At 25.7% G+C, this 13,635-nt stretch overlaps 1 protein-coding gene across 4 annotated transcripts in view; it reads right to left on the bottom strand.

Moving 5' to 3' along the window:
* Positions 1–1,958: 1,958 nt before the first annotated feature.
* The window catches only part of Pkc53E (Protein C kinase 53E), an 81,629-nt gene continuing 69,952 nt past the window's right edge, over positions 1,959–13,635 (bottom strand). For all 4 annotated transcript variants that reach the window (XM_015524010.2, XM_089229935.1, XM_089229936.1 and 1 more), the window contains 7 exons: positions 11,312–11,443; positions 11,069–11,242; positions 8,303–8,394; positions 8,038–8,239; positions 4,912–5,100; positions 4,669–4,809; positions 1,959–4,604 (listed from right to left, as the gene is read on the bottom strand). In XM_015524010.2, the coding sequence (XP_015379496.1) occupies positions 4,452–4,604; positions 4,669–4,809; positions 4,912–5,100; positions 8,038–8,239; positions 8,303–8,394; positions 11,069–11,242; positions 11,312–11,443 (1,083 nt within the window). In that variant the 3' untranslated portion in view covers positions 1,959–4,451. The remainder of the gene's footprint in view (positions 4,605–4,668; positions 4,810–4,911; positions 5,101–8,037; positions 8,240–8,302; positions 8,395–11,068; positions 11,243–11,311; positions 11,444–13,635) is intronic.

Here is a 13,635-nt window from a genome sequence, read left to right as displayed (position 1 = left end):
TACTTTTTAGGTACTTACTAGAGCACCTATACTGGCAACTAGATAAAATATTACATAAATTGTATAGTTATGTAAAATATTTTTCTAGAATTATCATCCTTATACATAAATATATATTATAGATGCACTAGCACATTTAAAAAACCCGAAGACTTCTCATACGGATTTTGACTTAGATACATTGAAATTTTCAAAAACTTCAACCTCTTTATTATTTACATAGAAAAAGGTAGTTTCTCATTTGAGAAAAAATTGTATATGTTGCCAAATTATGCTCAATAAATGTTATTTTAAAATACGGCCCTTGTGTATACTCAAAAATTCCAAAAACCAGAATTTGAATGAGTTCATTATTAAAAGAGTTACTATATACGAAATAAAAAATAAGAGGGAAGATAAGCATGCTCGTTGAATCACCCTGTATTTGTGGAGCGAGTACAGGAAGTTCCCGGTGACCATATTATTTTATACGTCCGTTATGTGATTAAGTATAACAGTGCAGAGGATAACATTATAATATCACAATAACGCGTGAGTTGGTTACAGACAATATATAATATAAATATATATATACCTATGCAGCTGAAAATTTAAAACGGTTTATGTACCTATTCATTAAATTATCCATCGCATGTTATCGTATAGGTAAAGTACTATACAGTGTGATTTGACAAGCTTGCTCACATCCATTTTTTTTTTTTTATTTAACAATAAATTTAATTAAATATGATTTTTGAATTTTTTATAATTATACTTAAAAATATGTTTTTGAAGGTACCTAATTCAAAATTTAACAAAGTAATTTTTCAGTTATTAAGATATTTGTACAAAAGATAGTAGTTCTTAAAAATGGTATTAGAAAAATGTTAAACTAAAATTTATTGTTAAAGAATATTGGTTTTTCAGAAAAATTATCAATTAAAAAATGTTCGACAGAAACGGTGTGTTTTCGTATTTAAAACAGAATATTTTATATTTATGGGAGACTCGAACATCAATTTTAATAGTTTAAAAATATGATCTTGAAATAAATTTAAGATTTGTGAAAAATTTGAATATTTTGAATGACTACATTATTAAAGAAGATAAAGGGAGAGATCATGCTTGGTGAATCACTCTGTATATTATGTAGTACGTGAGTACGCGCTGTTTGTTTGTTGTCTGCACGCACATGAAAATATATTATTATTATGTTAATTTACTTACTTATACTGAGTGTGTATGATACGAAGGTCCGGTGAGACTAAAATGACTGAAAATAAAAACCATTCCAGAGACACTGCGCGAAGCGTTCTCGACGAATACCGAACCCATGATATTATTAGTATAATGTAATACACTTAGGTACCACCGTATTAATATTGAACAAAATAAATGGCTAAAACGAAAAATTTTAATAAAAAAACTGAAGTTTTCCGACCCGCATAATTTTGCAATACATTTTCCGGACAGTGTAAAATCGCACCCCCTATTTCTCCTCTCCCATACGCCAAGTGGGTTATTCGTTAATATACGTAACTGGCAAAGGGACTGATCATCGCGGAGGATTATCATTTATCGGTAATGAGCTTGCATAAACACTGGACGTAAACCACGTCGATCGACGGCGGCGGCGGCGGCGCGGCGTAGGTACACGTCATAATGTGTACTGCGTACCAAGTGACTGAATGTATTATATTAATTGCTAGTAATTATATGGAAATGGTCAGGGGAGTTGGGACACGTATAAAAGACGCATAGATACGGTATAAAGCTTAAATAAAACGGCTTTGAAGCAAAACGTTTTGATACCTACGTAATATATTGTTACACGATACCTATTGCACAAAGTAGGCCAAATTTGTTATCAACATTTAGACCAGCAATCTTCCCACGCTTGCTGAACTAAACATCAACAGGAACTGATAACTTTGAAATTAATTTTTAACACAGTAATGCAAGCTACTCAGCCGTGTATGTATGAGTATAATGATCTTTAATTGGAAAATAAACAAATAAAATACAATGTGTTACATATTAAAACTATTAGTTATATTATTATAATGTATTTTTAAATGAATAAAATGCTAAACGATTGTTAAAATCTATATAGGTGTATAAAAATTTCAACAACACTGAGAAAAATTTTGGCACATAAATAAAAATGTATTAAAGGAGAAGAAGATAAAATATTGTGATAGAAATTACTAAGTGATATTTGATTGTCAGTATTGTAAACAATTAATATATTTATTATTTTTGAATGGTGTATTAATTTAATTTAATAGTGTATTCAACACGATTTTAGCCTATCGACTAACTTGTGTCTACAATTATTTAAAATATGATAAAGTGTAATAATAAGAAATAAAAAAATAAAAAATAAATATCGATTGGTCAAATCAAACATAGAACTTATAGTTGGAAGTTTTAAGATTAAACAAATATACGAGTATTTAGCAATTTTTCATCAAACTATCAAATAATGGTATAGAAATCTATAAAATAGCAACAAATTATTTATACATAAATTGACTACAATAAAAATAATAACGATTGAATGGCGAACCATTTTTAATATTCATAAATAAATATGAGAAAGGGAAAATAATATGACCGAAAATCATAAAACAATAAAGTAAAAAAGTGCACAAATTGTAAGTTACAATAATATAACATTAAAAATTATCAACAATAAATACGAATAAAATTCCCCCAAGCCCATATTAGATACATAATTAATTATTTTTTTAACAAAATTGTAGTACATTAAAAGACTTTTTAACAATAAAATGTGATTACATTAATAATAATAATATAATGATAAAAGAATAATTATTAGGCATACAAGGTACAACACTTATGTACAAACTAGACAACACAAAATACACTAAACATTTATAGTAAATACAATTTTGATCGTTAAATATTTTCTTTTAGAAGTTTAACCAGATCCTACTTTAAACTTAAGTTACACAAATAGACTTAAATTGTGAGCAAGTTAAAAATTAGCTAGAAGTAAATGATACATAGTTACTACCAATTTGATTTACTATATTATAGTTTAGTATAATATCACTTAAAATGTTGTTAATCCCAAAATTACTTAAATATTATATTATATTACTCGATTTAAAATATGTAAATACATATAGTAAGACGAGCAATATAGATCGTTTGATATAAAAGTACGTTGGATTTTCTAAAAAAAGAAAAATTGTTTAAGTACCTTATTTACTGTTACCACGGTATTTGTTTGTGAATTATCAACCATTAACCTTAAACATTAAAAAAATATCCATTTAATATACTTTTATTTCAAACGGCCGATATAAAGTAATGTCTTTTTTATGAATAATACACATTAATTACGTTTTAAAAATTATATTCCCGAAATGATTAAACCGAGAGTGACTAATAATTTATTAATATACGTTATTTTATAATAATTTAAATAATAACGTAAACATTTAAGCAATAATAATAATTATACATATACACATATAATATATATAATATTTATATATATATATATATGAATAAATGTTTGACAATAAAATTATTTTTAAACGAGAAAAATATGTAGATACAACCTATCGTTTCTACATAAAAACACGTTTGTTCGTATTTATCATAAAGGGAATAAACGGAAACGAGGTAACTATGTTTGTTTAGGATATTCAAACATTGAATATTATGTACCTAATAAAAATGAGAAATATTATTTAAATTTAATGACATCTTGTGTCTATTGCACTTGTTTAGATCACAGATAGAACTTATATATTCATTTTTTTTTTTTTAATTTTCTTTTCAGAATTTCAAATGTATTTCTATTAACTACTTCACTTTGGATTAAAACTATGTAAAACAATTAAAGCCACACATCATATCAATAGGCGTAATGGTCCCAATTGTATCCTATTTCATAGAACGATGTTGTTTAACGTCCTTAAGGTGCCACGTAAAATTAAAATGCGTACAGCACTCATGTTCTGAAATACGGACGTTTGCCGACTCATTATTCCTCATCACTACTACGAAATATATGATAATACTCTAAACTTACATTAGAAAATACTGTTTATGGTATGACGACTAAGGTTAGACATTCGGAGTACGTTCCGCAGAAATGTCATGTACTACTTATGTAAATTAGTTTAATCATGATAATAAGGACCGGCACAATAGAAATAGTATTAATAATACTACTAGTATAATACTGAATAGCGAAACAGAAAAAGTATGTTTTTTGTTTTTTTTGTTTTGATAACGTGATCAGGGATAATGGTCAAAAAGTATATCAGTTAAAAACACTGAAAGAAATTCGATGGGTATTGTGTAATGTCCAATTGACTATAGTGAATTCGGAATCGGTAGACAAAGACGGGAGAGGATAACAGCGAAGGAGTGTAAAGGAAAACCCTGTAATAAAATTGAAAAAAAGGATACTTATAAAGGAGATAAATAAATTATACATGCTGAATGAATTCTGGGTTGAGAAATGAGAAACCCATGAACTCTGTTTGGTCTAGATTCATCATGAACAGTTTATCAGTGGGGGTAAGATCTGTTTTTTCACCAGTGAATTGCTTATCGAAATTGCTCACGTCCTTACGGTGTTTCTATAACATAAATATTATATTATTTTTTTACGGATTCTTAATGCCATGCGTGAGTGATACTCACGATTTTTGGTTTAAACGGCGGTTGCACTTCGCGGTTTTCAATTTTTGCCCAATCGATACGTCTGAAAAATACATGTCCCCGAATGTCTTCCTCACCCCTGGGACCTCCTCCCAATCTTTTCATTGGATTTTTAGTCAAAAACTAAAGTTTTAAAAAAATATCAATATTTTAAAACAAAAACAAAAAATGTTTCTATTATTAGATATTTAATATATAACAAAGGTGATATTAAAATAACGATACCCCTTTGCATATTTCTTTGGCTTCTTTTGACATTCCTTTGGGGTAGCTGACGCTGTGATCAGTGATGGCCGCAAACAGTTCTTCTTCGTCTTCTCCGTCAAATGGTGGCTGTCCGACTAACATTTCATACAAGAGAACACCGTAAGCCCACCAATCAACAGACTTGCCATATGGTTGATATAAAATTATCTGGAAATCGATGAAAAGTGTTTGTTTTGAAATTTGAAGTATACTTTAGACATGCGATAATATGATTTTTGGAGTAGGTATTAATGTAAACGAAATTAAACAACGCTGTGAGTACGTTATTAAAATATATTTTAACCTTCCGGATCAGCTCTCTGAATTACTCAGCCCCGAGCAGAGCAATCTCACAACTACCCTGGAATTTCTCCGCATCACAGGACTTCTTAACAAAATCTAATACAATAAGTTAACGTAATGTTTCATTGTTTTCTCTACTTTATATATTGTATCTCTACATAAAAATGTATTACTATGTATAATTTTGTAAATATAATGTTCGTCCAATGGCCATAGTAGCCGCGGACTTGATTCTATTAATAAAAAAATATATTTTATGAGATATCAACTGATATTCAATAAATTGAAACATATTTAATATTACCTATTGTGATAACCAATTCGTCTACTGTTGAACGATGCCCTAGATGAACTATACTAAGAATGAGTAATATAGATATTATAACATAATATCTAATCATTAGATTGTGATACCAGTGGAAGTTGATTGGGATTAAATGGTAAACCGTCAATTGTATGTATTGATAATAGAAGAGATAATGATATGACAGCGAGGTAAAGATACTCGTTGTCTGATTCTGTTGATTAATTATATTGGTCCTAATTAACAGGTGGTATTCGAATAATATAAAAACAATGAGATGTTTTAATCGAAACAAAATGTTTATAACTGCAATAATAATATTTAATATACGCTCAAACGTTACCATAAACTTTGATATTTTTAATGTCTCGTTTATATTTTTATGTTTTATAACGATGTGTACATAAAAATAAATGTTATTATACCTAACCTATGTAACTTTAAAAAAACAATCAACCTAACTAATATTGCTTGGTGCCGGAACATCGTGTGATCTACCGATATTAAGAACACAATATGATAGATGTTAGAGCTACTATCCTTAATCATATTATGACTAACGAATAAAATGGGATTGTATAAATAAATAAAAATGTAATTCCGATATGAGACAGCACTTAACCTTAATTTGTCAAGAATAGATGTATGTGATAGGATATGGGACCATTACCTAATACAATTGTAATTCAATAGGTGTACATATATATATATATATATATATGTATATATATAATATATATACACCATATACATATATACAGGTGGAAAAACTGGAAATTTATAAATCATTATTTGATTTGTGAGTTGAGGACAATAGGGACATTTGTGAGCAATACTTAAAATATTACACTAAATATAACACATTTTAAAATTAAAATAAATGGTATAAAATGCAATTGGGTAACTATCACAAAAATTATGAGAAATAATAAGAAACGGAAGTTTTAAAATAAAAATCATTACACTAAGGTGCACAAAAAAGGCTGCCGAGTGCCAATAATATTAATAATATTTTTTGCTATTCATTAACATTCGCATTATAATTAAATTATGTGATTCGGGTAGATCACACGCCGACTGAACCGAATATTTTTGTCAGAAAATCTCACTTTGTATCACAACTCAAATTTTGCGCTAAAAATGTCTTAAATACTTATACTGGTAAACAAGCGTACGGTTACAATTATCTATAGAATTGAATAGAACCAATTTAATGTTTTTTTCTCTCTATAGTACAGTGATGCAATTGATTTTCATTTAAAAATTCAGAAAATATACACCGAAAAAAATCATCTTAATAACGAGAGCTTGTTTAGAAAACAATACTATGTTTTTTTAAACGTCTTATGGTGTACAAACATAATTAACGATATTTTTTGTTCTTTTTCAAATTTAAAAATGTTATTCAAAGTAGAACGATATAATAATTAGGGTACTTTCAAGATTGTTAGTTTTGTGTGGATGAATACAGTTAATGAACTTCAACATTTTAAATACTATTGAACGTTGAGATAAAATTAAATTTATACGAAGCTGAGACTTAAAATAATACTATTATCCCATATCCTGTTAAAGAAAATAATGGAATATTAATTTTGATTATAAACACAGGACAGTGTATCATTAATATCACTTTGCTCTCAATAGCCAAAGATCTACTGCAATAGTCTATAATACATAGGGTGGTATCACGTTTTATATAGGTTAGTACTATTGTAATGGCGGATAATATAAAGAATTTTTTTTTTATATTCAGTGAAAAATGAATAACTAATCTGTAATGATGGTGCCAACGTATAAAACTTAAACAACTTAGAAAAAAACTCTAACTAAAAAATATCGTTTTCTATGACATAATAGATAAACAATTACTAAAAACATCATGCAAATATTGTCGAATAATTTGAAAAAATATGTGTAGGTATTATGAAAGTTGGCAAATGCATTTTTAACACAAAAATGCCACTTTAATGCATCTACAATTTTGTAATTTATTTGTTTATTTAACTATTTATCTAAAAAAAAAAACTAAAATAATGTATTTTATTACAAACTTAATTTAAAATTCTAAGAAAATAATATAAATTCATGTTTATTTCACTGATTTAGATTTTACACTGTAAAATAGTTAGATAAATTAAGGGATTTATATATTTATCATTAATAACTGTTTTCGAATATAATACACTCATCAAAATGTTTAAGCAAGTATTCCAGTAATGTTTTATTTCGTAGATGATACAAAATTCCCCAGAGACTAATGTTAATGTAAACCTGACACTATATTGGAAATACTTCAGCAGTAACTAACTAGACTAAATGTAACATGTTAGGTTACACGAGTTGGATAAAGTATAAAGACAATAAAATCTTCTTTCAGGGTATATAAAAGAATATAGACATAAAGCCTTGACTCTGTATATTTGCAATAAGAAAATCTGATGCCAAAATAATAAGGTAATCAAGCGCATTATCGTTCATGAACATAAATATTTTACCTCTGGGGCAATATAATCCGGTGTTCCGCAAAATGTCTTTGTAGTCTTATCGCCCATAATGCCTTCTTTGCACATACCGAAATCAGCGATTTTTATGTGACCGTCCTGATCCAATAGTACGTTGTCCAATTTTAAGTCTCGGTATATGATGCCATTGAGATGTAAATAAAAAAGCCCGATCGCTATTTCTGCGGAATAAAATCTGGAAAAAATATATTTATGAGCAAATATGATACGAATAAACTTCACGAGAAAATATACATACACGGCGACAGGCTCTTTAAATTTTCCACATTGTTGGATTTGAAACATTAAATCACCGCCATTTATATACTCCATCACGAAATATAGACGATCCTAGAAAAAAATATTTTTTCATGCACAAAATAAATCTAACTAGGATTGTTGATATAAATAATAAAGGCATAAATTTAATTATTTCAATATATATATATATATATATATATATATATATATATATATATATGAGTCTGTGTGTGTGTGCCTGCAGACACAAATTGATAGTTATTAATTTATTATTATAAGTACAAAACAACTCGTGTAAAATAAAGGCAAGATTGTTTTTAAACAGTCATATTTTATTTATTGTCGAAAAAAACATTTCTATTTTTACTTGTTATAAAAATTGTATCATTGTTTTATATATGCTTAATATATTATTGTATTAATCAATTGTTACAGTGTAACGGAAATCTAACATGCAAGTAAGGAATTAAACGTCGTGCATTAAAAATAAATAATATATCCACGTAATAAATATTATAATTTAAATATATAGTTCGAATGTTCTGATGTAAAAATAAAAACTATTGTGCGTTTAGAATAACTCTATAATCAATGTGATTAGCATTGTCTTAAATTTGAATGCATTTATGATTATAAACATTAACTTAGCTGAAACAGAGTGGATACTGATGTATTGAACTACTTATCTAATATAATATAAATGCAATAAAATACATATAAAAACTAAAATTCATGGTAAAAAAATAACATAAAACGTTATCTTATTAGTTTCTGTGATAAAATTCAAGTAATAAAAATAAACAGCAAAATATTGAGAATGAAAAATAAATATGTTACGATAAAAAGTATACTTTAAAATAATATTGATAACTGCTATAAATTAAAATTATAAAAAATACGAAATGCATTTTTAAACAAAAGCCAATCCTCAGAAACGAAACAAACTAATATTAAATTAAAGGATATTTACTCAGTAAAATTAAGCATTTGAGCCAGTAGAAAAGATATATATTTATAAAAATTAAAAAAATTACTACATTTGTATAATATAATGACATTATTAAGTTGTTAAAACAAGGGAAATAAATAAAAATAAATGTTTGAAATTGTTAGCTCAATTCTAAAAAATACTTTTTACAAACCTCAAGTTAAAATAACTGTATATTTTACGTATTTATATATTTTTAAATATTAACATCATCCCGCGATCGTAATTTTACTGGACGTCATAAAACATCGCTACAATATTAAATTTTATATATACGGTAAAAATCTGAGTGAGATTATTTCCACGGAAATGAAAAAAATTACTTGGGTCACAATGATGAGTTTTTCTGTGTATACTTTAAAGCATATAGGTAGTAGTATTTTTTCAAGACGTAAAAAATGTATTGTTGATCATGGAAAAATATAAAACGAACCTTCTCAAGTCTTAGAATTATTCATAGTGGAAGTGTAGTTATATTTAATGCTTTGTGCTCAAAGTTTGTGTTGAAATTTAAACATTTTATAACAGCAAAAAGTATTAAACATGTGATTTATTATAAACAATTGTAAATTCCATTGTATTTTATATGCAATGAAAATGAAGTTAATATTTATTTATTTTTCATTCGTTATAATTTAATTTATTTTCTAAACATAAGATACCTTTTCTGCAAAACGCATACAAATTTTTGGCATTTCTATAATGAGAAAGAAGTCTATCAAAATGTCAGTATGTTACAACTCTATTTCGAGTTTTCTTTGGAAACAAACAATTTACGCACACAAAGTAAAAAATTAACATATTAGGTATTTAATAAGTATCTGTTTTAATAAATATAAGCATGAATCTCTTATAATTGAAAATATAAAAATACATAATAACATAAGAACAATACTTAATGTTGGTGTATCCATCAAAAAACAATTTTAAAGTGACATTAATTTATGAAATTTCCGGATTACGTGTTATGATTAGGTATTACAATCAACTTTTTACCAGCTATAATATTTTATAGAACGTATTTGTTGTCTCCGAATTACAAAAAATGTATAACACTAAATTTATATTTTACATAATTGATTTCGTTTTATTATTTTTATTATTACATAGTACCTACCAAATACTGACCAGGGTATTTTTACCAAATCAAAAACCACAAAATTAGTTTAATAAATAATTAAAAAAAAAACATAATACGTAATCACTCGTAAGTTTTATTGATATCATTGGATATAACTATTTTAAAATCGTTTTACTTTTTTATAATATTTAATTAAAATAAACAATTAAAATAAAAATGACAGGAAAACACAGATAATATTAAGTTTTTTTTTTCAATAATGTTGGATCAACTGAAGTCTCGATTAGTCTCGATAAATGATGATTAATATGTTACTTTCATTAAGTTTGTTTATAGGTCAATTTACTTTTTTATTAAAACGATATCAATCATGTCGAACATAAATTGTTCATGTTAGGTATTTAAGACAGAGATAAAAAATTAGTATCACGTCGTTTCAAAGAGACATAAAAGATATTTTCATATATAAAAAAATAAACAGGACCTACCTTAAAACAATATTTTTTACAAATTACACAAAGTTGAACTTCAAAAAATTGAAATTAAAGTTTTATCATAGAATTGAATTTTCAATGTAAAATCAACTAATACTTTATTAATTATTTAATTATTATTACAATTCAAATTGTTGAGTGTGTCTATTTGCAATTATGTCATAATATTAAACAATTATATAACCATTTGTGAATACTTACCATAGTCTGAAAACAGGAATGTAATTGTACAAGAAACGGTGGTTTACTAGACAACGCTAATACACGTTTTTCCACCATGGTGCATTCAACATCATCATCTTGAATAATTATATCTTTTTTCAAAATTTTTATCGCATACAATTCATCGGTTCCCTTACGCTCAGCTAACATTACCTTCAAGTTAAAACAAAATAATTAACAGACGATAAAAATAAACAATAACGATCAAGTTGCTATCTTTACTTTTCCAAAACTGCCTTTTCCAAGTACTTGTAAAAAGTTGAAATCTGATGCCCTAATTACATCTTTTTTCCCCATATTATGAGGTACATCCTTGTCAGGCACCATTGGTTTTCTGCTGGTTAATGATGTCTTCTAAATTAATGAGTATAATATATTATATAAAAAAATATACATAAATATAAATATTTTTAAACTTTACTAGCAGAGTATATGTATTTAAAGCTCTTACTGAAAACACAACACTTACATGCAACAACATTACTTAAATTAGGCCACAAGAAAAACACAAGCAATTTATAAGCTCTATGATTTTTTTATAATTTTTTTAAGTATATTTTATAATACAAAAGTATTGGACATTCAATTAAAATTCTGAATAAGTGTAATTTGGAAATTTTCATTAAAGAAATATAACTATTCCAAATTGATTTAAAACGAAGTACTAAAGACTTTTTAAGATTATTAAGGTATAATGGGCACTTTATGTTATTATTTGATATTATGTAACATTAAACTTCTTAAATAATTTAAAAATATAATTGCTATATTTGCAATATTAAGTTATAACAATTTTTTGATACATTTATTGATTGAGAATATATGTGTTTAGATAACGAGGTTTAAAACTTGATTATAACATATTTTATTCTCGATATTAAAATTTCAAGAGTTAAGGCGTTCAAAGAATAATAGAATTAATACTATGGTACTATGTACTTTTAAATTTAAAAATAATACTGATGAAGTATTTTACATTTTCATTTACATTTAAACTGAATTGGTATTCAATCACCTATTAAAAAAATAATAAAGTGTAAAATCTATTCAATCTAAACAAGAAATATATCCATTTCAATCACCTATTAAAAAAATAATTAAGTGTAAAATCTATTCAATCTAAACAAGAAATATATCCATTTCAAACTTTTGACTTGTTTTTAAGTATATTTAAAAAAACTTCTGAACTTGCTCCCCTAATTTAAATAAAAACATATAAATAAATTACTATGAATATTACAATATATCACAATTAATATATTATTTGTTACTATGTATTATCTTGTCATTCAAACCCCCTTTAAACGTGTTATGGAATAAGTGATCTGAATCAATAGCATTTATAATAAAATAAATTAATAACATTCTATAGCTGTCTGGTATTTAAAAAAAAAATATTGGATAGACTATTATATTCTAGGTAATAATAGATACATTTCTAAGCAGAATTTGCATACAAAACATAAAACAATTTTCATTAAAATAGTAATTTTACCAATCAAAATATTTCTTTATAATAATATTATAATAGCTAGTTATAGTTATAGTACCTTACACATTTAAAATAACTATAGTTCATATAGAAAATTGTATTAAAATATGGTTTGCAAATTTGCTGAAAGCTTTTGGTAAATTAAGAGTAACATGTTTGTTAATTTTATTTTTATCATCAATGCATTCAATTGTACCTATTTACCTATATAAAATAGTTTGATAAATCAATTTATCAACAAAAAAAAATATTAATTTGCTCATATTGTATAAAATGAAAATAAAAAACAAATAAACAAATAATACAAATATATATATTTGAACTTGTGTCTTTCATGTCCTTATAATTATGTTCACTGAAATATTCACGTTTAAAACAACTTTTCGATTAAAAATGTTTGTAAAACTAAAACCACATTGAAAATTTAATGAAAAAAAAACACAAGGAGTTTTGATTGACGGTAAAGTGAGTTGATGAATAATTTATTACACAGTTTTCTTAGTAATTTACTTCTTTCATTTCAATGAAGGTTTAAAACTATTACCAAAAACAAATTTAACGTATTGTTAGTTGGCCTTCTTTTGTTTTCTCTGGTTAGTAAATAATAATAATAATAATAATAATAATAATAATAATAAAATAACTAACATAAATGTTTGTTTAAAGACTAGAAGTTAACAAAATAATATTATCATCTACCTAAATTTTTAGTTTTTAATTATAAATAATGGAACATGTTTATTATGTATGAATCATAATTTAAATATAATACTTATTATAGAGCGCAGTAACTAACGGCAATATTTAATATTCAAGGCATACTAATTTATTTTACACAAACAAAACGCATATATTATGTACTTTTCAACGATTAAAAACATAAAGTTGAATAACTAACCTAACCTTTGTAAAATGTTTACAAAATACTGATTTACTTTTTAAGTAAGTTTTTCAGCGTATTCGTATAGTTTTTCAGAAAATGAATAGTAATGCATTGAAAGATTAATGCCATAGATTTTTTTTTTTACAATATAATATAGCTAACCTTTCGTAT

Source organism: Diuraphis noxia, unplaced genomic scaffold, assembly GCF_037042655.1.
Source record: "Diuraphis noxia isolate RWA-SAM2 unplaced genomic scaffold, SU_Dnox_SAM2 contig0005, whole genome shotgun sequence".
In the NCBI taxonomy this organism is placed as follows: domain Eukaryota; kingdom Metazoa; phylum Arthropoda; class Insecta; order Hemiptera; family Aphididae; genus Diuraphis; species Diuraphis noxia.
This window is presented reverse-complemented; position numbering and strand designations above follow the sequence as displayed.